Here is a 17531-nt window from a genome sequence, read left to right on the forward strand (position 1 = left end):
AGTATCGAGTCAGGTGCCTGCAGGCAGGAAGGAAACAAGTTACAAGATGGACCCTCTTAGCCAACTCTTCTGGCTTTAATTTTTTGTCATGGTAACAGTTTCTTTATGAAAACAAAAGCTATGCTTTTCTGCAGCATTTGAGCATGTTGTATAAACTGGTGAGTAGTTCATGCTTTCTTTTAGCTCCTGTGCTTTTTCAGTAAGTTTGCACATCCTATTTCTACTCTGGGTTGAAGCTGCCCTTATACCCCCATGCTAGAAGAAAGCTGCCTTTGCAGCTTTCTTTCACCAATTAACTTTTCAAACATACACACCCCCCTCCCCACCCCCTGCATCTGGGATGGAGGACACAGGGGGCTTTCTCTAGCACCCCAGCTCTCTTGCTCCTAGCAGTTCAGATGCTGACATGGTTTGCTCCTCCAGTGCGCCTTCATAGTTCATTGAGGGGAAAGCTGCCTTCGGTGTGCTTAATCTTTTAATGTTAAGCTTAACCCTGGTGAAATCTGCCAGCCTGGATTTCCCAAGCAAAAAGTGCAGCCCTCCAAGAGTCTAATTTGCTGTTCTGTCTCCCAGGTTGAAGGCAAGGGAAGGAGACAAGTATTGCCTGGCCACAAGTCCCAAGCTTTGTATCTGCTTCCTGAGGCCAGAAGGTGAAGGCTTTGACTAGACAGAATAATCTTTGGTTTCATCCTGTTTGAGACTTCGTTTGTTCTGAATTCATAGTGGCTTGCAATTCCTCTTATGGTTTTTGGCTGTGCCCAGATCTTAGCCAAAGTTTGAAAAGCAAATCATACCTTGCTATGGCTAAGAGCTGCATCTTCAGGTAGGGTAATTAAGCTCATATAGAAATGGTAATTCTTCCTAAAGGTTGTTTATTAGGTTAAAACTTAAGGTATATTACAGGTTTTCTGGAAATTTTAGTGACAATATCGGTATCAAACAATGTGAAACTCCAAGAATAACAGGCGGCTTTATTATTAGAAGCTTAATGTGACACAATGGTTGCAGACACGGTGCTGACAACAAACTTCTGCATTTTTCAAATTAGTAAATCAGGCTACACAAAGAATGTTTTCCAGTGTGGATATATACAATAGACAAATTTGAGTCTTGTACTATGTGAACATTTCCTGGATAATGCTGCAAAAACATTTGGCCAAGTGCAGGAATTGTTTGGACTGTGAAATAACGGCGTGTACAAATCATCTTTGTGTCATCAGTGTCTAACTGCTTTATGTGTCTCTGCACCCCTCCCCAGATATGGGTATGTCTAGTATGGTTTGTAAAATCTGTTTGGAGAAGCAATGTAAGAGTGATGTAAATTTTGAGACCTGTTTTTTATCAATCCTGATGTTTGCAAAGTCAGCTTAAAAATTGCTTGCTTTCCCTCTGTGCTTCTATACTGGATATTGGCTTGCAGTTGATGGGTAGATGTATTTCATACATGGTACATGTTAGTGAGCGAAGTATGTTACAGCCACTGTAGTATATTATCTTGTAAGTTCACTTAAACTTTTTGTTGCTGATTCAGGAAGAAGAAAAAACATACAGTTACAGTGGACAAATTCTGTTATTAATCAGGACCACCCAGAAATTAACTTAAAACCTGTGACCTGAGAAGAAAGGGATCCCTGCTATACCTGTTTATTCCGGAGCTCAGTTTTCCAGATATTGGGGGGGAGAAGAAATAGTGGGTCTTTTGTCCCCCCCTCAGTCCCCAAGCAAATACTGCAATTATTGCTGTCTTAAGTTTGAAATCTTGCTTTTGGTGACTCCAAAACTATCAAAGGCTTCTGTTTCAAGGTATATTTTACTAATAGGTTTCAAATTTTTTTAGATATTTGGTCATTATTGTAGTAGTTAAGTGTGGTTACCTTGCTACCTGGTGGTGTTCAGCCGGTGCAGTCTACTTTTTGTTTTAAATGTGACAATGGACGTTTTCAGTGCTGTATCTTCTAACAGCACAGTAGGTACTTAGGTACTGTTAATGTACTAAATACCTTGTATTCTGCTAACAGTTGGGTTATTCTCAACCTCAATATTGAAAGCAACAAGACCATTAAATGAAAAGCCTAAATAAAAGGTCACATTTTCATTTCCAGGGGGCACTGAGTCACGATGGAGTGGCAAGATAGGAAACTCCTTCACGTGGCCACGTATAAATAAATTTCTGTCCTTGGTCCAACCAGAAACTCTTTTGAGAATGTCACGAATCTTGGCAATATTCCATACAGTCCCGTGTAGCCACTTCATTCTCCTCTCATCTAAGGACCCAGTAATTAATTTATCAATTTTAGTTTTGTGCACAATCTTACCTAAGCCATAACCCTTTCCCAGAAAAAAGTGGGTGTAGATTCTTTTCTTTCTGGTAGGAACATCTTTCATCTTGATGTCATATAAACGTTTCAGGGTTTGAAGGGCCAAGTTTAGAATTTCATCTTTATCTGGATTGGGCTCTTTGTCTAATGCCTCATCTGGCCAGTACAGCAAGGTGAGCAAAAAATGGGCACTTGCTGGAAATGGTCTTTTTCCTTTAAAGAATCTTACGCTGAGCTCACGAAGAGTCTGCGCTGGAAGAAGTTTGGCTGATCCTGGTGCTAAGCATGCTAATGTGATGTGGCACAAAATATAATTGATCAGATCATTGTCCTCCAGCCTGTCCCTTAGTGGGTTTTCTGTATAGAAACTAAGGATGTTTTCTAGCTTTTCAGCTGACCTATTCTCTTTCTTATCTGTTAAGAATGACAGGATATTAGTGACGCTACCTCCACCACTCCTATAAATATTCATGCGTCTAATCAGCTGGCTCTCAAGGCCACCATTGCTGTCCTCAATAAGTGATGTTGAGATGAAGAACTTAGCATATACCTCAGACTGTCTTTTTAGCCATTTTCTGGGATTATAAATTTGTTCTTCCTTTTCATCTTTTTCATCTTCCTCTTCCTTCTCATGGTTTTTATCTGTTTGGAAATAACTTAGGTCTTCTGAAATCCATTCCAGAGCATTGTACAGGTTCTGGCGTAAGCCTTTTAGGCGGGAGTGAAGCCTTCCCCATGTTTTTTCAATGTCTTTAGGAATGTAATCTGTGATCAGGTATTTCACCAGCTCAGAATATTCCCCCTCCGGACTTCTGCGAAATACATCAACTGTGGACAAAAATCTAAGGAGACGACATCCTACTTCGACTTCTCCAAAATAGCCAGCATTGTTCATACTGTCGCGTTCTGCTTTTGCAGCCTGTTGTGCAGCCCTGAAGCATTTCATAGCTTTAAGAGCAATCTCTATCTTTTGAATGATGCTTTCAGGAGTGTCCTCCTGTGTCATTTTATCCACAGTGAAACTAAACCATTTTCTGTAGACTTGACCTTCTGTATCTAAAATATAAGAATCATTCGGCAAATGAAATTTTGCAACCCCTGCCCAATATTCCGCATCTTTAAATTTTTCATTGTTGTAATGCAGTCTGGCAAGCTGCTGGGCAAAAAAAGGATCTCTTCCAAGGAGTTCATATGCAGCTTTTAAAACAGCTATAGCTTTTTCACAGTCTTCAGCTTTACAGACATGTTCAATGAATGGGGAGAAGAGAGTGTCAGTATTGTCACCCCTGCTTCTTTTATCACGTCGAATAAATAGATCTCTGATGAACTTTATGAATTCATCTCGTCCAAATCTGTTTTCAAAGAGTGTCTTTTCCTGAAGAAGAGTCATTGCAAGTTGGCTTTGAGGTTCATTCCCTGAAAGCTGATGCAGAATTTCTTTTGCAACCAGACAGTGTATTATTCGAACAGATGAAATATAGGTGGTACTTTCCCGTAGCTCAATAAAAATCATTCTGGCTTGTTCACTCAAGTGACTTTTGAAATCATACGCTCTTGATTTCCTTTCTGTATATACCCCCAGTCCCAGAAAAGCCTCACAGTGTGACAGTGAAACGTAAGAATTGGGTACATAAAAATTAAGTAAAGCCACATAACGCATCAAGCATGTATCACGAGAAGAACGGTCTATGTCTTGCAGTATGTGCCCTACAAAGTCTCTCACGTATGTTTCATTGAACTCCTCACACATCAGGACAAACGTAAGTATGAATTCTGGCTTGACATCTTTCTGCTTCAGTTTTTCAAGTTTAGTTCTGAACAGACTTTTCTCTGAGTCCGTCAGCTTGTGAGTGACAGCAACTGTGTCCAGTGGAGAAGCCCTACAAAGCCTTTCAGGGTCATTGGATCGTCTACAGCACATGAGAATGAAGTAAGGTCTGGGGGAATTAATTTTCCTGGTTGCTACAGCATCCATTAACTCATTCCTTAGTTCTTCTAAATAGTCTTCATCATAATCCTCAATCAGGAGGAGCACAGGAAGACAATGACTGATTTCTTTTTCTTCATAATCTCTAAATGCAAGTGCATGCTCACAAACAGTTGCAGGTGAATACGAGGTTTTGATAACAGCACATCTTAAATCCTTTCTTCTTTTCCATAGAACTTGCCGTGCTATTGTGCTTCCACCACTTCCAGGATGGTGAAATATCTTTAGTTTAGCCACAGAATAGTTGAGTCCGCCTCCTCGTAAAATGTCATCTAGGAGTTTGCTAGCATCTGTACATGCTTCGCGTTCAATGATTTCTCCACAGCGTCTTTTATCAGCAAGCCAGAAGTTTTCCCAGATGATTTTTCTCCCTCGGTAAAAATTTTGTTCTATTTCTTGTATTTGTTTTTCAGTCAAAAGCTCTAATTTGATATCATCACATTGGTCAACACAAAGGATTTCTAGGGAAAACAGTTTCTCTTCTTCCAGTGAGGGAAATGTACATAGCCCTCTGGTGGAAACTGGCAGATGTCTGGGTTGTGCTGTAGAAGGCAGCATTGTTTGAATGGTGGCATCTACATGACTTAGCTTCATACCCACAATACTGCATTGTTCTAGTGTCTCAATGCTGCAGGACGCCTGAGCTAGATTAGCCCACTTCCTGTAATTTTCTCTGGACTCTGCAATGCAAACGATGTACTCCGTGCCATTCATCTCTGTATAGAATTCCTGAAAAGTGTCCACAAGTGGTTTCTGCACTGGTGATAGCAATAGGAAAAGCACAATGAAAGACCGCTTCGGCAGGATTTCATCACAGATACGAGTGATTGCTTTCTTAAGGTATTTCTTTTTTGTTCTAATCCATGTATTTTCATCACAAGGTTTTTCATCCCCCAGGAAGTCACTGCGCCCATTGCAGAATATCCAGCTGGTCTGATCAAACAGGCACAAATGTTTCTGAGAGGGAGGGTTGCCAGTCTTACTTTCATTGGAAAAATCCTGTAAAAAATAAGACCTTGTTGCATGGTGTTCTTTGTACTTGTTGTACAGCCCTGACACATTAGAATCTTCATCAAAGTCAAAGACGCAGAAAATGTTTAAGTGCATTAAAAAGTTGATATAGTTCAGGTTATCCTTTTCACATCTGTTTGTGACAAGGATGTACCGTAGGGAATCATCCATATAACTTTTGCCATCATTTAGTAGAATTGATAATTTTCTTCCTAAATTTTGAGATAGTTCTGTATGTACTTCTGTGCTGGAGAGCTCAGCTTTTTCTCTTTGAGCATCCCTGTCTTGTAAACCCTGAATAAAAGTAGCTAGATCATTGTGCTTTACAGGTTCAGACTTTGCTCCTAGTCTTTGATAGAGAGCTCGATCTTTTGTCAGGATCACCTTCTGGCTGCCTTCATTGTATTTTGGCAAATACACTTCAAAAAATCTGTTCTTTACTAAACTGGATGTTGGTTCAATGTCAACTTCCACCACGAATCTTTGTTCCTGAGAGTCTTTCGAAATCACTTCAACAAAAACAGGTGGGTGAATACATTTCCTTGCAATTTCTTGTACGTTTTCGCAAAAACATTTTTCTATATAGTCTAATGCATCAACATAGTGTTCTCGCTCTTTGACCTTTATGCCAATGATCTGGCCATGTTTCCAACCCTTGTCCTCAACGCTGTCCATGATACCAAAATGGATGGTGCCATTTGTTCGAATGTTCATGCAGGCTGAAGCAAATCGTATCACTTCGCAGGCAAATTTTGATTGCAGTTGATTTTTGTTCAGTTCTGCAGCAGTGGCAAAAGATTTGTATTCATGGCAAGGAGTGATTAAACCACTGACTCCTGATTCTGGATCAAGAACTCTGTCTTTCACATATTTGAAATCAGTATTCTGACTTCTAAATGGTCGACAGTTGCTGAGCTCTAAAATTTCATCAGTATTTTTAAGTGGGGAGGTGTTACTTCTCCTTTGCCTCTTGCCAGAAGTAGAAGCTGTGTTGTTTCTGCTTTTATCTACTGGATCACTGCTGTCTCCACTTGAAGTTTTTTGAGCAGGAGTGTTTCTGGGTCTTACTGGATCTGTTTGTGCATCAGTTCTGCCAGACGTTTTGCTGCTGGAATGCTTGGCTTGCTGTGCATTTTCCTGTAGCTGCAGAAGTTCATTTCTCTTGCGGATTAACATGTGGATTTGGCCTCCCTTCATACCTATGCCTTTGAGGAAAGAGTCATCCAGTTCCATTAGTGCTGGACCTGTCACTTCTTCTGCATATAGTTTTTCTACATACTCTTTCTTGATTCCAGTAGATTCTAGCCAACATTGGACATGGTTCTCATCCCATTTATTCACAGGTAATGTGCTGTAATCTACAAGTTAAAATTATGTATTAGTAGTACAAACTAAAAACATGTTAATGAGCTTGACAAAGCATTATAATCCTTGCAAAACTGGCCATGTTGAATGCTAGATTGTTTTCTTTCTACCAGTCACAGTGAGAGACTGTCTTAACTTCTCAAATATGTCAGTAAAAGCATCCTTAACCTTAATCAAAAGCAGTCTTAAGCAATGGTACAGGACTAACAAATCAGTGAAGCAGGAAACCATGAGGGAGGTTTGGAAATGATCCTCAAAGGGAGTCATGGTAATAACTCAAAATGTTTTTGAAGGGAATGATTTGATAAAAGTTATTGGAACAAAGTTATTGAATTCTCTGCACTAGAGAGGTTTGGGTAGTTCATTTACCCGCTTGAGTCTGTTCATTTTCTGCTAAATGAAGATAGCATCAATACAAACCATAAGATTATGTTAAGAGTACTGATTAGTTCCCCATCTAGAGATGAACCCTTAAAATGCAGATATTGAAAAGCAAATTGCTACATATAAAGTACAAATTTTCTGAAAGCAACACATACCCATTGCCTTTGATGAGGGAAATCCTGCTGTTAATGAACAAAACCTAGAGGGGGAAACATAACTGTTGTCAGATTTACAGTTAACATTCCTGTGTTAGTTAAATTGACTTATTTGTTCTGTTTAACCAAGCCCCTCACCACCTCTTTGGTCCAAAGTGGTTTCTCTACCCCTGAAAGTCTGGTCTTGCCAGCTACACTGCTTCTGTATGCCTGTACTGTGTGAAGGCAGCTATTCATGTGCCTGGATGTGAAGGAGATGGGGTTTTGCTGAGAGCTGTGCTGCTCTTAACAGCTACTTCTGTTAGATATTGCAAAAAAGGAGGCACAATGCTACTGTATGCCCTAGGTTGCATAGTATCTCTTGCTTTTTATTGCTGTGTTTTTCTCACTTTCTCTCCCTTTCCCTGCCTCTTGCTCCCTCACACTCCCTTTTTTCTCCGCCCCCCCCCCCCCCCCCCCCCCCCGTGGGTACTCTCTCCCTCTCTTTTTTTCCCACATCTGGATTTTCCAGGAAGCAGTTCAACTCACTGCCCAACTCAACAGAAGATTTTCTTTTTAGTGGGGTGTCCTGGCCTGATACATGTCTTCTGCCTTGCTCAGGCTCCATTTAGAGGGGTACAGAGATGGACTGCAGCAGGGATAGCCGGTTCTGTACTGCCAGAGGAAACATGTTAAAGAGTTTCTCTTACTGTAGTGTGAAAGCTCAGCTCTCTGCTGGTTCAGCAGGTGGCCATAGCCTGGCCAGCTCCATCCCCGCAACTCATGGTGGTACAACAGCAAGGCTTGCAGCCTCTACGTTCAACTGTAAAAGGAGCAGAGTCACCAGTGCAGCCGGCATAAAAGGCAGTTGTGGGGCTCGGCGCAAGCTCCCTGCACTGTCTGAAAGTACAAAGGTTGTAACTGCGGGAAGGCGAGGAGCACTCCCCAGGATCACAGCTTGGCAAGAGGTGAGGTCAGAAGGTGGTGGTTTGAGGAGATACTGGGTCTAGGAGAACAGGGGATGCTTGAAAAAACTATGTGGAGCAAGTGCATGTTTACCACTCAAGCACACGGTCAGCCCTGTAGAAAGCTTGGGGGCTGACTGAGGCACCAGCACGGCCCATATAGCTTTGGTTTAAGCGAGTGGCTCTAAGGGGAACCTGTTACGGGACTGCTCTGATGTGCCATAGGTGTAAGCGGATCCCTCCAGAGTAAGTGTCAACAGGCTGGTTATGAAAATGGGTGGAGACTGATTCCTGCTGACAGCCAGTGCAGCCTCCCCCGAGAAATGGGGCTAAAAACTGTCCCTGAAATGTTTATATGGGATGCTTTTAGCTACCCCCCACCCCTCCCAGGGCTGTGATTGCACGGTGACTTGGCTTGTGGTGAAACCCCACTCCCCACCCCGCCGCGCTCGTCTTTCTGCCACAGCCCGCTGTGACAGCCGACGTCAGACGGGAGTTTCGGGAGAAAACGAAACTTAACGGGAAAGAGAAACTCGAGCGGAGCCCGGCAGCGCTGGGCAGGCGCGACCGGGCCCGCGAGCTGCTCAGAGAGCAGCTCAGCACTGGGCTTACCGCTGCTGAGCAGCCCTGTTCCCCGTGGGACGGGGCGGGGGGCAGCGCTGGGAGATCCTCGCTTTTCCTAGGCCCGCTACCAGTCAAGTAACGCGCCGGGCTGAGGATAGCCTCCCCCCGCCCCAGGGAAAAGGAGGGAGCTTACCTTGCAGTGCCTGCGGGTACGCGAGCTGTCTCCAGTGCTGCCCTGCCAGATCCTGCCTGCAAGGAAAGTGGTTCCGAAGAGGGAGGGAAGGTGCTCCAACCTGCTGCGGTGCCAGGCTCTGCCAGCCCGCCGGCTCAGCGGCACGGGGTCTGAGCCCTGAGGGTGTTTCGGCAGTGCTCCTGGGGGGCTGGTAAATGCTCCTACTGCTACCGGCAATGAAGTGAAATTGTTTTGGGCAAACACTCTTTATGAGCCACCAAGTCTCCACCCCCTTTCTCGGCAGGGCTGTTGCTGGGTGGTGCTGCCTTTGCAACCCAGCCGGCACCCTCTGCCTCCTGCGCTGACGTGGGGAAACCCGCCACGCCAGGCTTTTTTTCCTGTAAATCACGTGGTCATCCGTTAGCTTAGTTTCACATCATAAAAAATTTTACTTATGGATATCTCAGTCCTGCACAGCAATAAAAATTCTTGCAGCGTGCAGTCATTCCAGCCCTTCCATCTTACCTGTTCACCTGCCTCAGACACCAAGATGTAGGTGGCTGTTGCCTAGGGACTGGTAGTAGCAATAACGAAATGAAGCTCCCAGGCCTTCAAGGAGGCTCGATGCTCACCCCTGCCGGAAACAAGAGGGTGGGGGTGTTTCCTGCATCTGAGTAGTATCTGTGACTAGCAGGAAGACAGTTTTTGAGCAGTCTTCCTGCTCAAAAAACAGGCCCATGCCCCTTCTCTGGGGGGGCAGGATGTGGCTGCTGCAAGTTACCCTCTTCCCCTGCTCACCAGCTCCAGCCCTGCTTCTCAACACTGTGTTAGTCCACACATGGCAGCAGTCCGGCTCATTTCCCCAGGCACACATCATCACTAAAAGGTGTAGGTTTTTTTTTTTATAATCTGAGTACAAGTCTTTATTTAGTAGACTTACAAAAGAACTTTACATGAGAAGTACAAAAATATGAAATAGGCTTTGAATCTTCTTAGGTAAAACTACCATTTTTTTCAAGCTTTAGAAACATGTAACTTGCACAGTTGCCATCTTGCGTAAATTGCTCTCATACATTGTAAAACTAGGAAAAAAAACTTCCCATAAAGTAGCTCCAGAAAAGTAGCTGTACGTACCCAATCATACACATTACTGTCAATAATTAATTAGTTTGAGAGACAATGGCACAGTCATACACATTCCCACTTTGTAATTTCTCCTTTAATGAATTCCATGAAAGATGCAGTATCACTTTCCTCTTCCAGTTATAATATGATTAAATATAAACACAAAACTGATTAAGAATGATTTGGCATGCTTTATACTTGTACCACTTGGATGTGATACCACTTTGTAGTAAAAATTAAATAAATATAAATATGTTAAATAAATATATTTTAAAAGAACATCCCACTTACTTACTTATATTAGAATTCAGCATTCCTTCATCCTTTGCACACACTTAATGCTTTGTCACAGCTTTAGGGCCAATGAAAAGAAATACTGCATCTTTAAAAACACAGGATCCTTGGATGTAATTAGCAACCCATACAAACAGAAAATGGGGTTCTTTTACAGCTTTATCACACCCATTAAAAACACTGCCTCTAATTTCACTGTTCTGTACATCTCTCATTGTTTCCTATTTAGCTCCTTTTTCCCCAGGACTCATCTTACCTCTGGCTCTGCAACTGGCGACCCTTCTTCATAAGTAAGGAACACTTGCAGTAGATAAATCTTTAGCCTCTCACGAGCAGCTCACAGCTGACATCCATGTATTTTTCTGAAGTTACTTGTGTAGATCTATTCTGATACTGTGATTTACGTCAAGGACTGTTCAAGCTCTTCTGTGAATACTGGCTGATATTTAATGAGGCTTATTTTCAAAGTAGGTAAACCTTTAACTGATTTTTCAAGTCAGTGTTTTTTAGAACTTCATTGTATCTGCTCAAGTATGAGGGACTAATTTTCCAGAGTAGTACTGATTAAACAGAAATTGTACTCTCTACTGTTTCTTGGATAATCATAAATGATTCCCTTTACAATCACTATGGTGTGTCTAATGCATAATGTGGCAGTAGTGCAATGGCAGGTTCTGATTATTTGCTACAACTAAAAGGCTCCTTTTGCAGATCCCAGTCCCTAGTAATTATATGATTTCAACCACCATATTTTGATTCTTTGTAGTAAAACACATTATAGTTATAAAATCATGTACAGTACAGGGATATTGGGTGACGGTTATATCCAGCTTTTGCTCTCCATTTTCACTGTCTTGAAAACTGAAAACTGCTTTGGAATAACTCCATCACCAGGGTTCATTGCTTTTCTGAAGTTACCACTCGCTCCTTGGGCTCCTACCATCTCCTGATCCAGCGCAGGCAGAGGTACAAGGCACTTTTTGGAAGCTTGGTTTCTTCCAAGAGAGAGAATTCAGCTCTTTGATCCCACTTTTCCCTGCTAAAGGTAGGCCTGTTTCACAGCCCTGTGCTTGAAATGTTGGTCCCAGAGAAGAAAGCTCTATCCCTCCCCTCAAACAGTGTCTCCTGCAAGGCTCAGCTCTGCAGAGTCCTGATTATAGTAATGCTGAAACAGTCTTTCTTGGCAGCAGATATGCATAGCATTGTAGGTATGTAGGAGCAGGTGAGGGAAACGAGCTGTAAAGTAACATACAAAGTCATCTGGGATGGAGCCCAAGGTCTCCTGCACTTCGGGAGGCAGTTCTCTGTAATGGTGCTTCTGTAAAGGAAACAAGAATAGGGAAAAGCTCAGTCAGAGGATATGTGTTCAAGGATCCTCTTTTAAACAGAACTGTCTTTTTCATGGACAAAGTAACCTCATATTAGTCTATCGTAAAGGAGCTCAATACCTAAAACAAGGTAAGATAGACATAGACTGGCAACAAACAGCAAACGGAGGCAGAACCATAGTGTGTGTGTTGCTTATGGAAAGAAGTCCTTTACCTTATTTCTCATCGCCCTCAGAAGATCCCGTACTGAGCCTCCTTTATAGGATCTAAATTTTCGAAGATCTGCAAAAGAAATTACAAGATTTATTTTTGTGCTTTGATGCAGCTTTAGTTGCTAGCCTCAAAAGTAAGGTATGGGTGCCAACAGTCACATATCCTTATAGGTGTGTTTCAATATATAAACATGTGCTTTAATTTGAAGAAATACTTTGCTGACAAGTAAAGGTCATGTGCCAAAACTCAGACAGTGTTAGCCTTACTTTCCTGTCCCGGCAAACTGGAAACAACAGCATGTAACTCCTTTGCACTCTGATAAAATACTATCCATTACCTGTCTGAAGAGGAACAGTGATGTGCTCTCTCCAGTCCATTTTCACCACCTCTCTTCCGCCTCTTTCTAATTGCTTGACTATTGGACCATCTAAAGATTCTTTCTCTATCCGGTCACTAACATCCTGGAAGAGACATTCAGGTTATTTCTAGTTTTACTTCCAAGCTTTCCCCAACAATTTAAAATTGCTGCTTCTGGCCAATTACAGCCTGTCCTGATAACAGAGTTATGATTCTACTTCATGGCAAAGTACAACACAATGCATTATGCTTGGGACTGTGATACAGAAGTTTCTGAGATGATGAGTTGTTTCACCATCTGCCAGAGCCTTTTAATCAGAGTAGAAGATAAGGCTGGAAAGAACCTCAGGTCCTCAGCCAGTTCCCACCTCCCATCAGGATGAAGTGTGCATATTCACTATAGTGGGCTACCCTGTTCTTGAAAACCTGCCTGGCAACATGTTCTCCTGCATCGCTAGTGTAGCTGCTAGAGTTAAGTTGATAACATCATGTTCTAGCCCCACTATAAGAAAATCGTCCGTAAGACTAAGCCAATTTCTTAAGAGATACCACCTAGGTATTACAACTTTGCTTCTTCACTCCTCACAGTAAGGCTGTGGATTCTATCACCTCAAACATGCACAAAGCCAGGAGAGACTGAATTCCAGATTTGAAGAATGCCTACAGGGGTCCTTAGAACTGAAAGAACCGAAAAGGTCAACACAAACCTGAAAAAACTGGAGCTGTTTTTCTAAACTCCAAAAGAATGGGTGTTTTAGCACACAGCTGGCAGACGGACGTTTCTGAGGGTCCATGTTTATCATCTGCTCTATTAAATCACGAGCAACTATGTCTTCTGCAAGGAAAAGGGTGATAATTCTTAGGCTGTAGGGAAATCTAATGTTTTGTACTTTAGAAAATCATTATGTTCTCTACTTCTTCCAATGCAATCCTGAGCACTAGCCCCACTAGCTCAAGTACTGCCCTCATAGATACACTGGGCAACCAACAGAAAGTCAAAGTGTTGAATCAGAGTGATTATGAAGATCAAAGTTCAGCTCTTTCCTACCCTTCAAATACATGAAATAACTCTACAGTCAAGCTTGCAGGGTTCCAATTTTGGTATCCCAGAGATGCTTTGGGGTACTAATTCTAAGAACTTTAGGAGCTTTACTTCAGGAATACTTTAGGACTACAACTTTCACCACTGCCAGGCTGGGAATCACTGTGGGTCATAGTTCTGTCATTTCTGTTGGTATTTTAACACCCATGGAAAGTTCACTAAACTCTGTCGTGCTTTACGTTTACCGTGCTTTTCTTACCGTGCCTCCCTGCATTTAAAGACTCCAGGCTGTATGCACCCAGCAGAATGTTGGCTTGCCGCTGTAGAGATTTGCCAAAGGGATGGCTGCCTTCAGATACCACATAATAAAAGACACAGCCAGCTGAAAAGATGTCCACGGTATATGTCTGCAAATAAACAACCTTTAATAGCAATAACACATTTTTTTTCCCCTGAAGACTTTGAGCCATCATCACAGGGTGGTTATTTTGCATCCAAGAGCAGAAGAAAACTTTTCAGAATCACATATTCAGCTGCAAGCCAGCATGAATGCGGGGTTGGACTAGATGACCTTTAAAGGTCCCCTCCAACCCAAACTATTCTATGATTCTATGCCCAGGCATCAAGTACTGCATATCTTAGTCTGACTGCAACAACGTGCCACCGGTTGGTTGTGCTGCCTTCTCCCAGGGGAGCCTGATGGAAAGAGGAAGACTTACAGGGTTCTCTTTGCAATCTTCACTCAGCATCTCTGGGGCAATCCACCCTTCAGTGCCTGGCACACCCGACCGACGGCTAAAGCTGTGCCTGCCCACTGCCAGCTTCTTGCACAGGCCGAAGTCTGAAATCATAGCTTTGACTTTCCCATGGGCGTTAGGCATCGAGATGAGGATGTTATGGGGCTTCAGGTCCCTGTGGACTGTTATAAACAGCCATTTATCCACTCCAGGCAATCCCAAGGATATTTGTCAATTTTTAAGGTATTTGTATTGTAAACCTTTCACAAGGCTGAACCACCATTCGTTAAATCAAAGTCCTAACCTCAAACTATTGTCTTTGGTAGAGGCTCATCACTTTTGTGTTGCATCACCACTAGTCATCATGTTTTATATGACTTCTATCCAAAAAATGCAGCACCCTGAACAAATGGTAATGACTAGCTTTACTACTCCAGTGCAGCAGAATGTTATAGGGACAAGGCTGTCAAAGGACAGACACTACTGCTGCCAGCACTCGGTGGAGCTTCTACAGTTCTCTTCTGGGATTGAATAAACAAGCTCCCAGCACCAGACCAGTTTCTCTTCTTTTTTTAATTAAGAAAATGTACCATTCTCCATCCAATACCGAAACAAGAGGCATTCTTACCAATACTAAGGGAGTGCAGGTAAGCAAGACCAGATGTTGTCTGTTGCAGGAGAGTGATGGGCTGTAAGCCATGGTGACTGAAGGCCTTCTGCTCAACATACTATAAATTATAACAGAAAAACAGAAGATTCAGCCACAACATTGCTTATCATTACCCTCTGCATAAATAGTAAGTATATCCCCTTTACCCCCCCCCCCCAAAAAAAAAAAAAGGTTAGACTGGGTAAATTGTGCTAGCTGGTAACACACATGAAAGAGCCTTTTTTTTGGCTGAAGGTGATGATCTCTAAAATGTCATTCAGAGCTAGCATGCTATATAGCACTGTGCTCCAGCAGCAAGCGTAGAGGATCTTCAAAGTCCGGAGGGTAGGAGGGGGGGATGACTAGAAGGGAGTCCTTCACAAGAAGGAAAAAAAAAAAAAAAAAATCAAAGAACAACAGCTTCTGTCCTTAAATCAGTACAGGGTTAGGGATGTCCTTCTAAAGGTCTGAAAACACCCCTGTTGTAGGAATGTGTAATTGTCACAGAGGTGATGGCGGGAGTAACGAGAACATCTCCTGTGGCAGGCACTTCAGCAACTTAAGCTAAAGGAAACTGAAGGCCTTCCAGGGAGAAGACTTTCACAAATTCTGTAGGTCTGCAAGTGGCCCATCACCTCCTGTAAAGTGGCAGCACACAGCTCGATGGCTATGTACTGAAACTGCCGGTCCTTCTCTGTGCAGAAATAGCGGATCACATTAGGATGCTCATCTGACTCTCGCAGCAACTGTACTTCACGGTCTGCAAAGCTGAAGCACTCGGGAAGAATTCTTTTCACTGCAACGTCGCGGTTATCAAATGTCCCCCTACAGACAGGAAGGAAAACCACATCAACATTTACGCGCTCTGAAGACAAAGCGAGTGACAACAAAAGACATTTTACAGAGGCATATTAAAGCATTTTTCTCATGCTGGAAACAGATACATTTGTGCTGGAAAAAGGACTGGACAGTCCTTTTTCACACCCAACGTGGGGCTTGAAGGGTTTGAGATAACGACAGGTTTGATTGGAATGTGCTAGATCAAATTTATAGCTGTTATTGCTGTTTAGCTATTAATCGGCAGAGGCTCCTGTGCTTGCCCTGGGGCTTGCTTGCCTTACTGTCTATTAGAGTCTAGTGCTCGTTAGGGGCTGCTTTTTGCTTTTGCTGCCTGCTGTACTGCTGATCATCTTACTCTGCTGTGCCTGGGAACATTTTGGTAACAGCAATGGCGATGTGCCTGGGCTGGCAGATGGCCAGGGCATCACTGCTGTTTCTGTGCTGCTGTACTGGGTAAGGCCATGTTGGAGCAGGTTTACTTCTGAAGGGACTGTGGCTGTGGGTAAGGCCATGCTGGAGAAGGTATATCTCTGAAGGCATTGTGGCCCATGGAGAAGGCCACGCTGGAACACGTGCACCTCAAAGCGACTGTGCCTGTGGATAAGTCCATGCCGCAGCAGGTATACCCCTGGAGAGACTGTGGCTCATAGATAAGGCTCCACTTGGAGCAGGTACGCCCCTAAGGGACTGCAGTCTGTGGACAAGTCCAAGCCAGAGCAGGGGCAAGGGCAGGAGTTCATTGCAATGTTAAACCCAATGGCCTGGTCCAACGGGACCAGGGGTGGAGATTGTAATGGAAATACCTTCAAATTGTTGTAACCTGGGATTTCAGTTGCATGTTATAGGAATTACTATAGCAGGAACCACCTGAACCAAGGGAGGACAAGCATTACAAGAAGCAGTGCAAGTGCAGCAGTGACCCGACCTGAGCTGGCTTTGGTGCCCAATAACTCCACACAACACACCACCTCTCCCGTCCTGAGTGACCACCACAACAGACAGAGCCCGAAGTTATGGACTAAATGTGCTCCATGGACACTTGTGGACATATTACAGACATTTCACAGGGGTGGTCCATCGACTAAAGGAATGACATCTGCGTATTATATCAAAGGATGGGGAGGGGGGTTGTGGGTAATGAGAATGTACTGGATAGTGTGAGACCTGAGCATGACGTAAATGGTATGGAATAAGGAGTGGTGAATGTGCTGGTTTTGGCTGGGATAGAGTTAATTTTCTTCACAGTAGCTAGTATGGGGCTATGTTTTGGATTTGTGCTGGAAACAGTGCTGATACACAGGGATGTTGTAGTTACTGCTGAGCAGTGCTTACACAGAGTCAAGGCCTTTGTTGCTCCTCACCCCACCCCACCAGCGAGGAGACTGGGGGTGCACAAGAACTTGGGAGGGGACACAGCCGGGACAGCTGACCCCAACTGACCAAAGGGATATTCACAGAATCACAGAACAGAATCACAGAATCATATAGGTTGGAAAAGACCTTTAAGATCATCGAGTCCAACCATAAACCTAACACTACCAAGACCACCACTATACCATGTCCCTAAGCACCTCATCCAAACGTCTTTTAAATACCTCCAGGGATGGCGACTCCACCACTTCCCTGGGCAGCCTGTTCCAATGCTTGATAACCCTTTCAGTGAAGTAAAATTTCCTAATATCCAGTCTAAACCTCCCCTGGCGCAACTTGAGGCCATTTCCTCTCGTCCTATCACTTGTTACCTGGGAGAAGAGACTGACCCCCACCTCTCTACAACCTCCTTTCAGGTAGTTGTAGAGAGCAATGAGGTCTCCCCTCAGCCTCCTTTTCTCCAGACTAAACCACCCCAGTTCCCTCAGCTGCTCCTCATAAGACTTCTGCTCCAGACCCTTCACCAGCTTCGTTGCCCTTCTCTGGACACGCTCCAGCACCTCCATGTCCCTCTTGTAGTGAGGGGCCCAAAACTGAACACAGTATTCGAGGTGCGGCCTCACCAGTGCCGAGTACAAGGGGGTGATCACTTCCCTACTCCTGCTGGCCACACTG

At 43.5% G+C, this 17531-nt stretch overlaps 2 protein-coding genes across 3 annotated transcripts in view; both read right to left on the minus strand.

Moving 5' to 3' along the window:
• Window positions 1-801: 801 nt before the first annotated feature.
• On the minus strand, window positions 802-8089 carry LOC142417782 (sterile alpha motif domain-containing protein 9-like). The gene is made up of 3 exons (XM_075518792.1): window positions 7910-8089; window positions 7221-7264; window positions 802-6674 (listed from the first exon to the last, which is right to left on the minus strand). Exons 2-3 carry the CDS (start codon window positions 7222-7224, stop codon window positions 1993-1995), a joined length of 4686 nt encoding a protein of 1561 aa, XP_075374907.1. The 5' UTR covers window positions 7225-7264; window positions 7910-8089; the 3' UTR covers window positions 802-1992.
• Window positions 8090-9805: 1716 nt separating this feature from the next.
• ERN1 (endoplasmic reticulum to nucleus signaling 1) overlaps window positions 9806-17531 on the minus strand; it is a 44044-nt gene continuing 36318 nt past the window's right edge. For both annotated transcript variants that reach the window (XM_075518607.1, XM_075518608.1), the window contains 8 exons: window positions 15281-15470; window positions 14625-14724; window positions 13979-14178; window positions 13519-13666; window positions 12925-13052; window positions 12198-12321; window positions 11862-11929; window positions 9806-11637 (listed from right to left, as the gene is read on the minus strand). In XM_075518607.1, the coding sequence (XP_075374722.1) occupies window positions 11431-11637; window positions 11862-11929; window positions 12198-12321; window positions 12925-13052; window positions 13519-13666; window positions 13979-14178; window positions 14625-14724; window positions 15281-15470 (1165 nt within the window). In that variant the 3' untranslated portion in view covers window positions 9806-11430. The remainder of the gene's footprint in view (window positions 11638-11861; window positions 11930-12197; window positions 12322-12924; window positions 13053-13518; window positions 13667-13978; window positions 14179-14624; window positions 14725-15280; window positions 15471-17531) is intronic.

This window comes from Mycteria americana, chromosome 16, assembly GCF_035582795.1.
Source record: "Mycteria americana isolate JAX WOST 10 ecotype Jacksonville Zoo and Gardens chromosome 16, USCA_MyAme_1.0, whole genome shotgun sequence".
NCBI classification, from domain to species: domain Eukaryota; kingdom Metazoa; phylum Chordata; class Aves; order Ciconiiformes; family Ciconiidae; genus Mycteria; species Mycteria americana.